The 18146-nt window shown below is 67.0% G+C and overlaps 1 protein-coding gene across 1 annotated transcript in view; it reads right to left on the bottom strand.

Annotated features, from left to right (window-relative positions):
• Nucleotides 1-8644: 8644 nt before the first annotated feature.
• Nucleotides 8645-18146, bottom strand: part of XAB2 (XPA binding protein 2) — a 38379-nt gene continuing 28877 nt past the window's right edge. Inside the window, exons 15-18 of the mRNA XM_088537099.1 lie at nucleotides 15007-15178; nucleotides 11018-11141; nucleotides 10102-10199; nucleotides 8645-8711 (exon numbers count right to left, since the gene is read on the bottom strand). Of these exons, the coding sequence (XP_088393225.1) occupies nucleotides 8650-8711; nucleotides 10102-10199; nucleotides 11018-11141; nucleotides 15007-15178 (456 nt within the window). The 3' untranslated portion in view covers nucleotides 8645-8649. The remainder of the gene's footprint in view (nucleotides 8712-10101; nucleotides 10200-11017; nucleotides 11142-15006; nucleotides 15179-18146) is intronic.

The raw sequence follows: 18146 nt of genomic DNA, 5'->3' as shown, positions 1-18146 counted from the left end.
CACCTGGGGGCATTGGGGACACTGCGGGGGGTGGGGCGTGGGCGCCTTAAGGGACCTTTGGGGACAGGGAGGATGGGGGACATTGTGGGGGGATGCGCCCCCCCCCCCTCCAGGGGGGGAGGTGACAAAGTGACACAGCGGGTGGGGGGGAGGGGACACGGGTGACACTCCCGGCTCTGGGGGAGCCCCCCCCCCCCCATTCCGGGGATCCTCTGGGCCCCCCCCCCCACTCCAGGGTTCCCCCCCCCCGGGATCCCCCCCCCACCCTTGGGTCCCCCCCCCCAGGGTTCCCCCCCTCCCCACTTGGTCGACCCCCCCCCCCCGCACCCCTGGGTGCCCCTCCCCTCCCAGGAGTCCCCCCCCCCCCACCTTTGGGTCCCCCCCACCCTTGGGTCTCCTCCCCGCACCCCTGGGTGCCCCCCCCCCCCGGGGATCCCCCCCCCCGGCCCCCCCCTTGGGTCCCCCGGGGATCCCCCCCCCCCCGGTCCCTCCCCCCCCCCACCCCCGTGTCCCCCCCCTTGGGTCCCCCGGGGATCCCCCCCCCCTCCGCCCCCCCCCACCCCCCTGCCCCCCCCCTTGGGTCCCCCGGGGATCCCCCCCCCGGTCCCCCCCCCCCACCCCCGTGTCCCCCCCCTTGGGTCCCCCGGGGATCTCCCCCCCCGGGCCCCCCCCCACCCCCGTGTCCCCCCCCAGGCTCCCGCCTCAGCCGGGTCTATTCCCGCTCCACCCTGTCCCTGTCCTCGGTGGCCGCCGAGCCCAGCGCCCCCCCCGGCGGCCCCCCCAGGTGCGTGCGGGGGGGGGGGGGCTGGACCCCCGGGGGGGGGGGGTCGGGGAAGGGGGGGGGGTCTATGGGGGGGGGGGTTCGGGACTCGGGGGGGGTCTGGGCTCAATATGGGCTCGGGGGGGGGTCATGGGGGGGGGGGGTCTCGGGGTTCTGGACCCTCTTGGTGGGGGGGAGGTCGGGGGGGGCGTCTGGGCTCACTATGGGCTTGGGGGGGTCATGGGGGGGGTCTCGGGGGTCATGGGGGGGTGTCAGGACTCGGGGGGGGCAGGGGTCAATAAGGGCTCCTGGGAGGGGGCTAAGGGGGGGGGGGCTCGGGGGTCTGGACCCTCGAGGGGGGGGGGTCCAAGCTCCATAAGGGCTCCCGGGGGGGGGGGGCGCTTATGTGGGGGGCCGGGGGGGGCTCAGGGGGGTTGGGGGGGGGTCCGGGCTCAATAAGGACTCCTGGGGGGGGTTATGGGGGAGGGGGGGGGGTCAGGAGGGGGTTGGGGGGGAGGTTCGTGGGGGGGGGTCAGAGCGGAGCTGGGGGGGGTCGGGGTGCCGGGGGGGGGGGGGGCAGGGTCAGGGTCATGACCTGTCCCCCCCCTGTCCCCCCCCCCCCCCAGCCGGGCCGCGTCCCCATCGGGGCCGGGGTCCCCCGGGCGCCCCCAACCCGGGCGCGAATGGGAGGGGGGCTCGAACGCCTCCTCCCCCGCCTCCGTGCCCGAGTACACGGGTGAGTGTCACCAGCCTGGGGACACCCTGGGGACAACCCCCTGGGGACACCCCCTGGGGACACCCTGGGGACACCCCTCTGGGGACACCCTGGGGACACCCCCTGGGGACAACCCCCCCCTGGGGACACCCTGGGGACACCCTGGGGACACCCCCTGGGGACACTCTGGGGACAGCCCCTCTGGGGACACCCCCCTGGGGACAACCCCCTGGGGACACCCCCCCGGGGACACCCCCTGGGGACAAACCCTGGGGACAACCCCCTGGGGACACCCCCCCGGGGACACCCCCCTGGGGACACCCCCCCCCCTGGGGGACAACCCCCCTGGGGGACACCCCCCTGGGGACACCCCCCTGGGGACAAACCCTGGGGACAGCCCTCTGGGGACACCTCCCTGGGGACAACCCCCCTGGGGACACCCTGGGGACACCCCCCCCCGGGGACACCCCCCCCGGGGACACCCTGGGGACAGCCCTGTCACCCCCCCGCCCGGGGACACCCCTCCGCCCCCGGGGACATCCCCCTTGGGGACACCCCCCTGGGAACAGCCCTGGGACAGCCCTGTCACCTCTCCCTGAGGACAACCCCCCCCCCCCAAGGGATAGCCCTGTCACCTCCCCCTGGGGACTCCCCTCTGGGGACAACCCCCCCCCCCCCCGGGGACACCCCCCCCTGGGGACAGCCCTGTCACCTCCCCCGCCAAGGGACAGCCCTGTCACCTCCCTTGGGGACAGCCCTATCACCCCCCCCCCCCGGGCTGTCCCCTCCCTGTGTCCCCTCTGCTGTGACACCCTGTGCCCCCCTCTCCGTGTCCCCTGCAGTGTCCCCAACCCTGCTCAAGGCACAAGTGCCACCACGTCCCTGCCCTGTCCCCATGTCCCCCGGTGCCCCAATGCCTCCCTGTCCCCGCAATGCCCCCTATGTCCCCTGTGTCCCCAAGGTCCTGCCTGTGCAAGGAGCCCAGCGCCAAGTCCTCATCATGTCCCCTCTGTCCCCCAATGCCCTCCATGTCCCCCAATGTCCCCCGACGCCTCCGTTGTCCCCGGTGTCCCCAATGTCCCCGCCGTCCCCAGGGCCCTGCCTGTACAAGGAGCCCAGTGCCAAGTCCCCTTCATGTCCCCTCTGTCCCCCAATGCCCCTGGTGTCCCCAATGTCCTCGTTTTGTCCCCGTTGTCCCCGGTGTCCCCGTTGCCCCAATGTCCCGTTGTCCCCATTGTCCCCGCTGTCCCCAGGGCCCCGGCTGTACAAGGAGCCCAGTGCCAAGTCCCCACATTCCCTCCCCCATGTCCCCAAATGTCCCTCTGTCCCCCGATGTCCCTGATGTCCCCGATGTCCCCATTGTCCCTGGTGTCCCCAATGTCCCCGCTGTCCCCAGGGCCCCGCCTGTACAAGGAGCCCAGTGCCAAGTCCCCCTCATGTCCCCTCTGTCCCCCAATGCCCCTGGTGTCCCCAATGTCCCAATGTCCCCATTGTCCCTGGTGTCCCCAATGTCCCCGCTGTCCCCAGGGCCCCGCCTGTACAAGGAGCCCAGCGCCAAGTCCCCCTCATGTCCCCTCTGTCCCCCAATGCCCTCCATGTCCCCAAATGTCCCCCGACGCCTCCGTTGTCCCCAGTGTCCCAAATGTCCCCGGTGTCCCCAATGTCCCCGCTGTCCCCAACGTCCCCATTGTCCCCGCCGTCCCCAGGGCCCCGCCTGTACAAGGAGCCCAGCGCCAAGTCCAACAAGCACCTGATCCACAACGCGCTGGCCCATTGCTGCCTGGCCGGCCGCGCCAACGAGCCCCAGAAGCTGCGAGTCCTCGAGGTGGCACTTGGGGACACCGGGGACAGCGCGCGGCGGGCGGGGCGGGAGGGGTGACGGGGACAGTGGGGATGCGGGGGACACTGGGGTGCTGGGGACATTGGGGTGCTGGGGACATTGGGGACATCCGGGAGTGATGGGGACACTGGGGTGCTGGGGACACCAGAGGTGCTGAGGACACCAGGGGTGATGGGGACATTGGGGACATCCTGGGGTGATGGGGACACCGGGGGTGCTGGGGTCAGCAGGGGTGCTGGGGACATTGGGGACATCAGAGGTTCTGGGGACACCGGGGGGGGATGCTGGGGACATTGGGGACATGCTGGGATGCTGGGGACACTGGGGTGATGGGGACATTGGGGACATCTTGGGGTGCTGGGGACACCAGAGGTGATGGGGACATTGCGGGGGGGGGGGGGGGCGTGCTGGGGACATCAGGGGCACCTTGAGGTGCTGGGGACACCAGGGGTGATGGGGACACTGGGAGATGTTGGGGACACCCTGGGGTACTGGGGACACCAGAGGTGCTGGGGACATTGGGGACACCAGGGGTGCTGGGGACACCAGAGGTGACGGGGACACGCGGGGCAACTGGGACATCGAGGGTGTGGGGGACACTGGGGTGATGGGGACACTGGGGTGCCGGGGACATTGGCGAGATGCTGGGGACATTGGGGACATCCTGGGGCACTGGGGACATTGGGGACATCCTGGGGTGCTGGGGACACCAGAGGTGATGGGGACACCGGGGAGATGTTGGGGACATCCTGGGGTGCTGGGGACCTGGGGGGGGGATGCTGGGGACATTGGGGACACCCTAGGGTGTTGGGTACTGCAGGGGGGGTGCTGGGGACATTGGGGACACCCTAGGGTGTTGAGTACAGCAGGGGGGTGCTGGGGACATTGGGGACACCCTGGGGTGCTGGGGACACCAAGGGGTGCTGGGGACATCAGTGGCAGGGGGTGTTGGGGACACTGGGCATGGTGGGGCCATCAGATCAGGGGTGGGAGGTGACACGGGGGGGCTGTGGGTGCCCCCACCCCATATCAGTGACCTGGGGTGTCCCCTGCCCCATGGCAGGGCCTGGAGGTGCCCTCAGACACCCCAGGGGGCCTCTGGGTGCCACCCGACCCGAGGCCGAGGGCCTTTGGGTGCCCTCAGCCCCATCTCAAGGTCCTATAGGTGCCCTCAGCCCCATCTGAAGGGGTTTTAGGTGCCCTCAGCCCCATCTGAAGGGGTTTTAGGTGCCCTCAGCCCCATTCCAAGGTCCTTTTGGTGCCCTTAGCCCCATCTCGGAGTCCTATAGGTGCCCTCACCCCATCTCAGGGTCCTTTAGGTGCCCTCAGCCCCATCCAAGGTCCTATAGGTGCCCTCAGCCCCATCTGAAGGGGTTTTTGGTGCCCCCAGCCCATCTCAAGGTCCTTTAGGTGCCCTCAGCCCATCCCAAGACCCTTTAGGTGCCCTCACCCCCATCCCAAGGTCCTATAGGTGTCCTCAGCCCCATCTCAAGGGATTTTAGGGGCCCTCAGCCCCATTCCAAGGTCCTTTAGGTGCCCTCAGCCCATTCAAGGTCCTTTAGGTGCCCTCACCCCCATCTCAAGGCTCTTTAGGTGCCCTCAGCCCCATTCCAAGGTCCTTCAGGTGCCCTTAGCCCCATCTCGGGGTCCTATAGGTGTCCTCACCCCATCCCAAGGTCCTTTAGGTGCCCTCACCCCCATCCCAAAGTCCTTTAGGTGCCCTCACCCCCATCCCAAGGTCCTTTAGGTGCCCTCAGCCCATCTGAAGGGGTTTTAGGTGCCCTCAGCCCCATCCCAAGGTCCTTTAGGTGCCCTTAGCCCCATCTCAGGGTCCTTTAGGTGCCCTCACCCCCATCTCAAGGCTCTTTAGGTGCCCTCACCCCCATCCCAAAGTTCTTTAGGTGCCCTCAGCCCATCCCAAGGCCCTTTAGGTGCCCTCAGCCCCATCCCAAGGTCCTTTAGGTGCCCTCAGCCCATCTCAAGGGGTTTTAGGTGCCCTCAGCCCATCCCAAGGCCCTTTAGGTGCCCTCAGCCCCATCCAAGGCCCTTTAGGTGCCCTCAGCCCATCTCAAGGGGTTTTAGGTGCCACCTGCCCCCTTTGGTCCATGTCCCGCAGGAGGTGGAGAAGAGCAGCGCCAACCACTTCCTCATCCTGTTCCGCGACGGGAGCTGCCAGTTCCGGGCGCTCTACACGCTCGGGGGGACCCTCCGGAGCTGTCCCGCCTGGCCGGCGTGGGGCCGCGCACGGTGACGCTGCCCATGGTCGAGGCCATCTACAAGTACCACTCGGACCGCAAGCGCTTCAGCCGCATCCCGGCCAAGACCATGTCCATGAGCGTCGACGCCTTCACCATCCAGGGCCACCTGTGGCAGCCCAAGAAGCCGCCCACCCCCAAGAAACCCGGCACCCCCAAGTAGCTCCCCCAAAGTCACCCCGTCGCCCTCTGGGTGCCCCCCGCTTTGGTGGGTGCTGCCCGAGCCCTTGAGGGTTGAGCGGGAGCTCCAGGAGGGTCTTGGACGTTGGGTGGGCGTCAAGGGTTGGGTGCTCCCTGCATGGAGGAGGGGGCTCCTGGGTGGGTGCCACCCCCATACACATGTCCCCAGGTGTCCCCTGTCCCCCCTACGCTGATTCGTTCCCCCCTACACCCACCCACTGTCTCCCAAGTAGATGGGAGCTCCATGAAGGTCTTCAAAGTTGGGTGGTCTTCAAGAGTTGGGTGCTCCTTGAGAGACCTGGGGTGCTTTATGGTGAATGGAGGTGCTCCAGGATGGGTGTCCCCACCTCAACATGTCCCCAAGTGTCCCCTGTCCCCCTAGCACCCACCTGCTGCCTCCCAAGCAGGTGGGAGCCCCAAAAGGGTCTTCAGCGTTGGGTGAGCGTCAAGACTTGGGTGCTCCCTGCATGGAGGAGGGTGCTCCTGGGTGGGTGCCACCCCCATACACATGTCCCCAGGTGTCCCCTGTCCCCCCTACACTGATTCATTCCCCCCTACACCCACCCACTGTCTCCCAAGTAGATGGAGCTCCATGAAGGTCTTCAAAGTTGGGTGGTCTTCAAGAGTTGGGTGCTCCCTGCATGGAGGAGGGGGCTCCAGGATGGATGTCCTCCCCCATACACATGTCCCGAGATGTCCCCTGTCCCTCCTACACTGATTCGTCCCCCCCTACACCCACCCACTGTCTCCCAAGTAGATGGGAGCTCCATGAAGGTCTTCAAAGTTGCGTGGGCGTCAAGGGTTGGGTGCTCCCTGCATGGAGGAGGGCGCTCCGGGATGGGTGACTTCCCCCTCCCCATACACATGTCCCCAAGTGTCCCCTGCCACCCACCCACTGTCTCTGAAGTAGGTGGGAGCTCCTTGAGGGTCTTCAACATTGGATGGTCTTCAAGACTTGGGTGCTCCTCGAGAGACCTGGGGGTGCTTTATGGTGAATGGGGGTGCTCTGGGATGGGTGTCCCCCCCCAATATGTCCCCAGGTGTCCCCTGTCTCCCCTACACCCACCTGCTGCCTCCCAAGTAGGTGGGAGCTCCTTGAGGGTCTTCAGCATTGGATGGTCTTCAAGACTTGGGGTTCCTCGAGAGACTTGGGGTGCTCTATGGTGAATGGGGGTGCTCCAGGATGGAGGCCCCCCCCCCCACCCCATTGCACATGTCCCCAACTGTCCCCCCCTACACCCATCCGTTGCCTCCCAGGTAGGCGGGAGCCCCATGAGGGTCTTCAACGTTGGGTGGGCATCAAGGGTTGGGTGCTCCCTGCATGGAGGAGGGGGCTCCTGGGTGGGTGCCACCCCCATACACATGTCCCCAGATGTCCCCTGTCCCTCCTACACTGATTCATCCCCCCCTATACCCACCTGCTGCCTCCCAGGCAGGTGGGAGCCCCATGAGGGTCTTCAAAGTTGGGTGATCTTCAAGGGTTGGGTGCTCCTTGAGAGACCTGGGGTGCTCTACAGTGAATGAGGGTGCTCTGGCTTGGGTGCCTCCCCGCCATACACATGTCCCCAAGTGTCCCCTGTCCCCCTGCCACCCACCCGCTGTCTCTGAAGTAGGTGGGAGCCCCTTGAGGGTCTTCAACATTGGATGGTCTTCAAGACTTGGGTGCTCCTCGAGAGACCTGGGGCTGTTTTATGGTGAATGGGGGTGCTCTGGGATGGGTGTCCCCCCAATATGTCCCCAAGTGTCCCCTGTCCCCCTGCCACCCACCTGCTGCCTCCCATATGTAGGTGGGAGCTCCTTGAGGGTCTTCAATGTTGGGTGGGCATCAAGACTTGGGTGCTCCCCATAGGGCCTGGGGTGCTCCGGGATGGGTGTCCCCCCCTGCCCAACATGTCCCCAAGTGTCCCCTGTCCCCCTGCCACCTCTCACATAGGCGGGAGCCCCCTGAGGGCCTTGGGGGCTCTTCAAGCACCCGGGTGCTCCCCACCGCATGTCCCCAAGTGTCCCCTCCTGAAGCGCTGGCTGCTGCCTGTGGGCTTGGTGGCCTTCAAGGTGTCCCCGATGTCACCTGGAAGGGCAGGTGGCCCCTCCCTGGATTAGGGGACTGCTCTTAAGTTGGTTGGTGGCATTTCTGACCCCCTCCCCCCCAATGGCCACGTGTCCCCAAATGTCCCCAAAGTGACCGGGTGGCCCCAAAGAGGTTGGGGCTCCAGCACAGGCCCCTGTTGGGTGTCCCCAAATGGGTGCTCCAAAATTGTCCTCTGTCCCCCCCCAACATGTCCCCAAATGGCCGCATGTCCCCCCCCCAAAATGGTCAAGTGTCCCCAGATGGCCGGGGGGGGGGGGCCAAAATGTCCCCAGGACTTGGGGACAGGGTGGCATTGGGGGGGGGCACAAAGTCACTGTCCCTTGGCCCCTGTTGCTGCCACCCCAAAAGGTTGTCACTTGGGGGAGGTGACAGGACACACACGGAGCCGGTGACAGTGTCACCGGGGGAGGGGGGTGGCAGCTGTCCCTGTGTCCCCAACCGGTGCCAAAGCCCCAACCGAGCAATGGGGGGGGGGCTCCCAATGTCCCCCCCCCACGATGTCCCCAATGTCCCCCTGGTGTCCCCAATGCTGCTGGCTGCGGCCACCCCCCGTGAATGTCCATATGTGGGGGGGGGCAGCCTGTATATAGGGGGGTGATGGGGGGGGTGCCACCCCCCCCCCCCCCAGTGTCATTGTCACTTAATAAAAGTAACTTAAAGGGGACGCGGGCCCTTTAATTGGTTTAATTGCGGGGGGGGGGGGGCAGCACCCTTGGGTGCCACCAGGGAGTGACACGAGGGTGGCATAAAAAAAAAGGGGGGGTGACACGGGGGGGGGGATGTCCCCAAGGTGGTGGCCGGGGGGGGGTCTCAGTCGTCCTTGAGGCCACCGAAGACGGAGGAGGGGACCCGCTTCTGCTCCAGCTGCACCTCTGGGGGGGAAGGTGACAATCGGGTGACAATCAGGTGACAATCAGGTGACAATGCCCCCCCCAAGCCGGTGACACCCACAGGTGGCGCCTGGCACCCGTCACGATCCCCCGGAGATGTCCCCTACACCCCATGTCCCCCTCCGCCATGTCCCCATGTCCCCCCCATGGTTTCCATGTCTCCATGTCCCCGCCAGTGTCCCCATGTCCCCATGGTGTCCCTGTGTCCCCCTTATGTCCCCATTTCCCTGTGTCCCCATGTCTCCATGTTCCCATGTCCCCCCCCACTGTGTCCCCTGTGTCCCCTCCATGTCCCCACCATGTCCCTGTGTCACCCGCCATGGTGCCCTCCCCCATGTCCCCCTATGTACCCTTGTGCCTCCCCATGTCACCTCCATATCCCCACCGTGCCCCGCCATGTCCCCTTCCAGGTCCCCTCATGTCCCCTCCATGTCCCCCCGCATCCCCATGTCCCCCTGTCCCCACTGTGTCCCCCATGTCCCCTCCATGTCCCCCCTGTGTCCTCCCCAGGTCTTCATGTCCCCCCATGTTCCCCCCATGTCCCCCCTATGTCCCCTCCCATGTCCCCCCATCTCCCCGCCATGTCCCCCCATGGTGCCCTCCCCCATGTCCCCTCGTGCTCCCCCATGTCCCCCCCATATCCCCCCTGTGTCCCCCCCCCATGTCCCCTCCATGTCCTCCGTGTCCCCATGTCCCTCCCGTGTCCCATGTCCCCCCGTGTCCCCCCGTGTCCCCATGTCCTCCCCCTGTCCCCCCGTGTCCCCCCGTGTCCCCCCCATGTCCCCCTGTCCTGCCCCATGTCCCCTCCATGTCCTCCCTGTGTCCTGTGTCCCCTCCCGTGTCCCCCCATGTCCCCTCCATGTCCCCTCCCGTGTCCCCCCCATGTCCCCCTGTCCCGCCCCATGTCCCCTCCATGTCCTCCCCGTGTCCTGTGTCCCCTCCCGTGTCCCCCCATGTCCCCTCCATGTTCCCTCCCGTGTCCCCCCCATGTCCCCCTGTCCCGCCCCATGTCCCCTCCATGTGCTCCCCGTGTCCCCCCATGTCCCATGTCCCCTCCCGTGTCCCCCCCCGTCCCTCCCGTGTCCCGCCCGTGTCCCCCCCGTGTCCCATGTCCCCTCCATGTCCTCCCCGTGTCCCCCCCATGTCCCTCCCGTGTCCCTCCCGTGTCCCCCCCATGTCCCTCCCGTGTCCCCCCCATGTCCCATGTCCCCCCCGTATCCCTCCCGTGTCCCTCCCGTGTCCCTCCCGTGTCCCCCCCATGTCCCCTCCCGTATCCCCCCCGTGTCCCCTGTCCCCCCGTGTTCCCTCCCGTGTCCCCTCCATGTCCCCCCCGTGTCCCCCTCCTGTCCCCCCGTGTCCCCCCCGTCCCCACCGTCGGGCTCGGGCTCCTCGTCGTCCCCCAGGTCGATCTCGTCGGGGTTGCCCTGACGGGACAGGGCGGCCGCCAGCGCCTCCCGCTGGGCCTCGCTCCTGCGGGGACACCCGTGGGTGGGGGCACCCGAGGGGGGGGGCACCCAAGGGTGGGGGCACCGGGGAGGGCACCCAAGGGGGGGCACCCGTGGGTGGGGGGGGGGTACTCTGGAGGGGCACCCAAGGAGGGGGGTGCCCATGGAAGGGGGGGCACCCAAGGGTGGGGGCACCGGGGGGGGCACCCAAGGCCACGTGCTGTCCTCGGGGGTGGCAGAGCAGTTCCTGCTGTCCCCGTGGGTGTCCCCGTGTCCCCATGGCTGTCCCCATGGGTGTCCCCTCATGTCCCCCCGTGTCCCCATGGCTGTCCCGTGTCCCCGTGGCTGTCCCCACGGCTGTCCCCATGGCTGTCCCCATGTCCCCATGGCTGTCCCCATGGCTGTCCCGTGTCCCCAGGGCTGTCCCCATACCCCCATGGCTGTCCCATGTCCCCAGGGCTGTCCCCATGGCTGTCCCGTGTCCCCATGGCTGTCCCCACGGCTGTCCCCATGGCTGTCCCATGTCCCCAGTGCTGTCCCCGGGGGTGTCCCCATTGTCCCCATGGCTGTCCCCATGGCTGTCCCCATGTCCCCAGTGCTGTCCCCGGGGGTGTCCCCATGTCCCCATGGCTGTCCCCAGCCCTGTCCCCATGGCTGTCCCGTGTCCCCATGGCTGTCCCCATGGCTGTCCCCATGTCCCCAGGGCTGTCCCCATGGCTGTCCCCGTATCCCCATGGCTGTCCCCATGGCTGTCCTGTGTCCCCACGGCTGCCCCCAGTGCTGTCCTCATTGTCCCCATGGCTGTCCCCAGTGCTGTCCCCATTGTCCCCACGCTGTCCCCACCTCACGAATGCCACCCGCGGTGGCGGGGGCCGGTCGCGCTGCTCCTCGGCCGCCAGCTGCTCCGCGCGCTGCTCCAGCAGCTTCATGTCGTCCAGGCCGCTCTGCCCCGGCGCCAGGTCCGACACTGCGGGCGCCGCCGCGTCACAGCGCGCCGGGACCCCGTGGGACCCCCATGGGACCCCCAGGGACCCCCAGGGACCCCCAGGGGTGCCCGAGACCCCCAGGGACCCGCCATGGGACCCCCAGGGGTGCCCAAAACCCCACGGGACTCCCCATGGAACCCCCAGAGACACCCAGGGTACCCAGGACCCCCAGGGACCCCCCCCCGGGACACCCAGAGACACCCAGGGGTGCCCAAAACCCCACGGGACCCCCCATGGAACCCCCAGAGACACCCAGGGTACCCGGGACCCCCAGGGACCCCCCCTGGGACCCCCAGAGACACCCAGGGGTGCCCGAGACCCCCAGGGACCTCCCTGGGACCCATCATGGGACCCCCCATGGGACCCCCATGGGACCCCCAGAGACAGCCAGGGGTGCCCAAAACCCCACGGGACTCCCCATGGGACCCCCAGGGACCCCCAGGGGTGCCCAAAACCCCACGGGACCCCCCATGGAACCCCCAGAGACACCCAGGGTACCCGGGACCCCCAGGGACCCCCCCCGGGACACCCAGAGACACCCAGGGGTGCCCAAAACCCCCAGGGACCCCCCTGGGACCCATCATGCGACCCCCAGGGACCCGCCATGGGACCCCCAGAGACACCCAGGGGTGCCCGAGACCCCCAGGGACCCGCCATGGGACCCCCAGGGGTGCCCAAAACCCCACGGGACTCCCCATGGAACCCCCAGAGACACCCGTGGGTACCCGGGACCCCCAGAGACACCCAGGGGCGCCCGAGACCCCCAGGGACCCGCCATGGGGCCCCCCAGGGGTGCCCAAAACCCCACGGGACTCCCCATGGAACTCCCAGAGACACCCGTGGGTACCCGGGACCCCCAGGGACCCCCCCCGGGACATCCAGAGACACCCAGGGGTGCCCAAAACCCCCAGGGACCCCCCTGGGACCCATCATGGGACCCCCCATGGGACCGTCATGGGACCCCCAGAGACACCCAGGGGTGCCCGAGACCCCCAGGGACCCCCCATGGGACCCCCAGGGACCCCCAGGGGTGCCCAAAACCCCACGGGACTCCCCATGGGACCCCCAGAGACACCCAGGGTACCCGGGACCCCCAGGGACCCCCCCCGGGACCCCCAGGGACCCCCAGGGGTGCCCAAAACCCCCAGGGACCCCCCTGGGACCCCCGCTGGGACCCCCAGGGACCCCCATGGGACCCTGGGACCCCCCATGGGACCCCCAGGGACACCCAGAGACACCCAGGGGTGCCCAAAACCCCATGGGACTCCCCATGGGACCCCCAGAGACACCCCCAGGGACCCCCCCATGGAACCCCCAGAGACACCCAGGGGCCCCCCATGGGACCCCCAGAGACACCCAGGGGTGCCCGAGACCCCCAGGGACCCCCCATGGGACCCCCAGGGGTGCCCAAAACCCCACGGGACTCCCCATGGGACCCCCAGAGACACCCGTGGGTACCCGGGACCCCCAGAGACACCCAGGAGTGTCCGAGACCCCTGGGGACCCCCATGGGACCCCCAGAGACACCCAGGGGCGCCCAAGAACCCCGGGGACACCCCCCAGACCCCCAGGGACACCCGTGGGTGCCCAAAACCCCCAGGGACCCCCCATGGGAGCCCCAGGGATACCCAGGGGTGCCCAGGACCCCCAGGGACCCCCCCTGGGACCCCCAGAGACACCCAGGGGTGCCCAAAACCCCCTGGGACCCTCCTGGGACCCCCCGTGGGACCCTGGGACCCCCCATGGAACCCCCAGGGACACCCAGAGACACCCAGGGGTGCCCAAAACCCCACGGGACTCCCCAGGAACCCCCCATGGGAGCCCCAGAGACACCCAGGGGTGCCCAGGACCCACTGCGACCCCCACCTGCACCCAGAGGTGTCCAGGAGCCCTAGAGACATCCAGGGGTGCCCAGGACCCCCAGAGACCCCCCATGGGACCCCCAGAGACACCCGGGGTGCCTGGGACCCACAGAGACACCCAGGGGTGCCTGGGACCCGCTGTGACACCCATGGGAGCCCTGGGACCTGCTGTGACCCCCCACCAGCACCCAGGGGTGCCCGGGACCCACTGTGACACCCATGGGAACCCACCTGCACCCAGGGGTGCCCTGAGACCCACAAAGACTACCCATCTGCACCCCAGCACCCAAGGGTGCCCAGGACCCCCAGAGACCCCCTCATGGGAGCCCACCTGCACCCAGGGGAGCGTGAGACCTGCTGTGACACCCATGGGAGCCCACCTGCACCCAGGGGAGCCCCGGGACCCACTGTGACACCCAGGACCCGCTGCGACCCCCACCTGCACCCAGGGGTGCCCCGGGACCCACTGCAACCCACCATGGCAGCCCCGGCACCCATGGGAGCCCTTGTGCCCACCAGGACCCACAATCTGCACCCAGCACCCATGGGACCCCCAACACCCACCATGACCACCCAGCCTACCCCAGCACCCATAGGACCCCCAATGTTCACCCATCCCACCCCTAGCACCCATTGGTGCCCCAGCGCCCCCAGCACCCATAGGACTCCCAATACCCAACCTGACCCCCCATCCCACCCCAGCACCCATGGGAACCCCAGCACCCACCATGACCACCCATCACACCCCCAGCACCCACAGGATCCCCAATGCTCACCCATCCCACCCCAGCACCCATGGGAGACACAGCACCCACCAGGCCCCTCTATCTTCCCCCCAGCACCCATGGGACCCCCAATGTTCATCCATACCATCTCTAGCACCCACGGGAGCCCCAGGGCCCCCAGCACCCATGGGACCCCCAACACCCACCATGACCACCCATCCCATCCCCAGCACCCATGGGAGCCCCAACAACCACCATGACCACCCATCCCACTCCCAGCACCCATAGGATCCCCAATGTTCACCCATCCCACCCCCAGCACCCATGGGAGCCCCAACACCCCCCGGGCACCTCTACCTTCCCCACAGCACCCACAGGACCCCCAAGACCCACCATGACCACCCATCCCATCCCCAGCACCCATGGGAGCCCCAGCACCCACCAGGCCCCTCCATCTGCATCTCAGCACCCATGGGATCCCCAATGTTCACCCATTCCATCCGTAGCACCCATGGGAGCCCCAGCACCCCCCAGCACCCATGGGACCCCCAACACCCACCATGACCACCCATCCCACCCCAGCACCCATGGGAGCCCCAGCAACCACCAGGCCCCTCCATCTGCATCTCAGCACCCATGGGATCCCCAATGTTCACCCATTCCATCTGTAGCACCCATGGGAGCCCCAGCGCCCTCCAGCACCCGCAGGACCTCCAAGACCCACCATGACCACCCATCCCACCTCAGCACCCATGGGACCTCCAACACCCACCATGACCACCCATCCCATCCCCAGCACCCATGGGACCTCCAACACCCACCATGACCACCCATCCCACCCCAGCACCCATGGGACCTCCAACACCCACCATGACCACCCATCCCACCCCAGCACCCATGGGACCTCCAACACCCACCATGACCGCCCATCCCATCCCCAGCACCCATGGGACCCCCAACAACCACCATGTCCACCCATCCCACCCCAGCACCCATAGGAGCCCCAAGACCCACCATGACCACCCATCCCATCCCCAGCACCCATGGGACCCCCAAGACCCACCATGACCACCCATCCCACCCCAGCACCCATAGGAGCCCCAACACCCACCATGACCACCCATCCCACCCCAGCACCCATGGGACCCCCAACAACCACCATGTCCACCCATCCCACCCCAGCACCCACAGGACTCCCAACACCCCCCAGACCTCCCCCCCAGCACCCACGGGTGCCGCGGCCCCCCGGGCGCCCTCACCGGTGCCCGTGGCGTTGCTGTAGACCTTGAGCATCTGCGAGGCCATGAAGTTGACCTGGGTGTTGTAGGTGGCCTGGACGCTGCGGCGCACCCGCAGCAGCTCCCGGATGGTGTCCTCGTTGCCGTGCCGCACCTCGAACGCCTTCCACGTCTGCCAGAAGGTGGCCGTGATCTGGGGACACGGGGACACGGGGGGACACGCTCAGGAGCCGCGGGGACGGCCCACGGGTGAGGAGCCCAGGTCACATCAGGGACATCCTTGGGATGAAGAACCCAGGTGGCATCGGGGACGTCCTTGGTTTGAGAAGCCCAGGTGGCACCAGGGACATCCTTGGGATGAAGAATCCAAGTGGCAACAGGGACATCCCTGGTCCCAAGAATGCAGGTGGCATCGGGGACATCCCTGGGATGAGGAGCCCAGGTGGCATCGGGGACATCCTGGTCTCCAGAACCCTGGTGGCATTAGGGACATCCCGGGGGTGAGGAACCCTGCTGGCATCGGGGACATCCCTGATCCTAAGAACCCAGGTGGCATTAGGGACATCCTGGGTTTGAGGAGCCCAGGTGGCATGAGGGACATCCTTGAGATGAAGAACGCTGGTCGCATCAGGGATGTCCTTGGTTTGAGGAGTCTATGTGGTATCGGGGACATCCTTGGGATGAAGAACCCAGGTGGCATCAGGGACATCCCTGGTCCCAAGAACCAAGGTGGCATCGGAGACATCCCTGGGATGAGGAGCGCAGGTGGCATCAGGGACATCCCTGGTCTCCAGAACCCTGGTGGCATCAGGGACATCCCTGGGGTGAGGAACCCTGCTGGCATCGGGGACATCCCTGGTCCCAAGAACCCAGGTGGCATCAGGGACATCCTTGGTTTCAGGAGTCTACGCGGCATCGGGGACATCCTCAGGGTGAAGAACCCCTGTGGCATCAGGGACATCCCTGGAGTGAGGAACCCTGGTGGCATCGGGGACATCCCTGGGTTTGAGGAGCCCAGGTGGCATCAGGGACATCCCTCGTTCCAAGAATGCAGGTGGCATTGGGGACATCCCTGGGATGAGGAGCCCAGGTGGCATCAGGGACATCCCTGGGATGAAGAACCTAGGTGGCATCAGGGACATCCCTGGTCCCAAGAATGCAGGTGGCATCAGGGACACCCCTAGTCTCAAGAACCCTGGGGGCATCCAGGACATCCTGGGTTTGAGAAGCCCAGGTGGCATCGAGGACATCCTTGGGATGTAGAACCCAGGTGGCATGAGGGACATCCTTGGGATGAAGAACGCTGGTCGCATCAGGGACATCCTGGGTTTGAGGAGTCCAGGTGGCATCGGGGACATCCCAGGTCTCCAGAACCCTGATGGCATCAGGGACACCCCTGGAGTGAGGAACCCTGATGGCATCAGGGACATCCCTAGTCTCAAGACCCTGGTGGCATTGGGCACATCCTTGGTCCCAAGAACCCAGGTGGCATCGGGGATGTCCTTGGTTTGAGGAGCCCAGGTGGCATCAGGGACATCCCTGGTCCCAAGAATGCAGGTGGCATCAGGGACATCCCTAGTCTCAAGAACCCTGGGGGCATCCAGGATATCCTGGGTTTGAGGAGCCCAGGTGGCATCAGGGACATCCTTGGGATGAAGAATCCAGGTGGCATCGGGGACATCCCTGGGATGAGGAGCCCAGGTGGCATCGGGGACATCCCTGGTCTCCAGAACCCTGGTGGCATCAGGGACATCCCTGGGGTGAGGAACCCTGCTGGCATCGGGGACATCCCTGGTCCTAAGAACCCAGGTGGCATTAGGGACATCCTGGGTTTGAGGAGCCCAGGTGGCATGAGGGACATCCTTGAGATGAAGAACGCTGGTGGCATCAGGGATGTCCTTGGTTTGAGGAGTCTTATGTGGTATCGGGGACATCCTTGGGATGAAGAACCCAGGTGGCATCAGGGACATCCCTGGTCCCAAGAACCACGGTGGCATCGGTGACATCCCTGGGATGAGGAGCCCAGGTGGCATCAGGGACATCCCTGGTCTCCAGAACGCAGGTGGTATCGGGGACATCCCTGGGTTTGAGGAGCCCAGGTGGCATTGGGGACATCCTCGGAGTGAAGAACCCAAGCAGCCTCAGGGACATCCCTAGTCTCAAGAATCCAGGTGGTATCAGGGACATCCTGGGTTTGAGGAGCCCGGGTGGCCTCGGGGACATCCTTGGTTTGAAGAGCCATGTGACACTGGGGACATCCCTGGTCCCAAGAACCCAGGTGGCATCAAGGACATCCCTGGTGTGAGGAACCCTGGTGGCATTAGGGATATCCCTGGTGTGAGGAGCCCACGTGACGCTGGGGACATCCTTGGTCTGAGCAGCCCAGGTGGCATCAGGGACATCCCTGGTCCCAAGAACCCTGGTGGCATCTGGGACATCTCTGGTGTGAGCAGCCCACGTGACACCGGGGACATTCCTGGTGTGAGGAACCCTGGTGGCACCCACGCCTGTGCCCAGGTGACCCTTGTGTCTCCGTGTTTGGGTGACATCTGTGTCCCCGTGTCTCCACTCACGTGCGGGTCGCACATCTGCGAGCAGTAGCCATAGATGGCATGTCCCCACGTGTGACCCTCGTGTCCCTGTGTCCCCATATCCCCATGTCCCCATGTCCTCGTGTCCCCATGTCCCTGTGTTTGGGTGACCCTCGTGTCCCCATGTCCCTGTGTCCCCACTCACCCGCGGGTCGCACATCTGGGAGCAATAGCCGTAGATGGCGCGTCCCCACGTGTGACCCTCGTGTCCCCATGTCCCCACGTGTGACCCTTGTGCCCCCATGTCCCCGTGTCCCAACGTGTGACCCCCGTGTCCCCATGTCCCTGTGTTTGGGTGACCCTCGTGTCCCCACTCACCCGCGGGTCGCACATCTGGGAGCAGTAGCCGTAGATGGCGCGTCCCCACATGTGACCCTCGTGTCCCCATGTCCCCACGTGTGACCCTTGTGTCCCCGTGTCCCCACGTGTGACCCTTGTGTCCCCATGTCCCCGTGTCCCCACTCACCCGCGGGTCACACATCTGGGAGCAGTAGCCGTAGATGGCACCTATGTCCCCACGTGTGACCCTCCTGTCCCCGTGTCCCCGTGTTTGGGTGACCCTCGTGTCCC

Source organism: Tinamus guttatus, unplaced genomic scaffold, assembly GCF_059628265.1.
Source record: "Tinamus guttatus ecotype Peru unplaced genomic scaffold, ASM5962826v1 Tinamus_guttatus_pri_ptg000728l, whole genome shotgun sequence".
Lineage (NCBI taxonomy): Eukaryota > Metazoa > Chordata > Aves > Tinamiformes > Tinamidae > Tinamus > Tinamus guttatus.
Note: the sequence above shows the minus strand (reverse complement) of the source record. Positions and strands in the feature narration are given on the sequence as shown.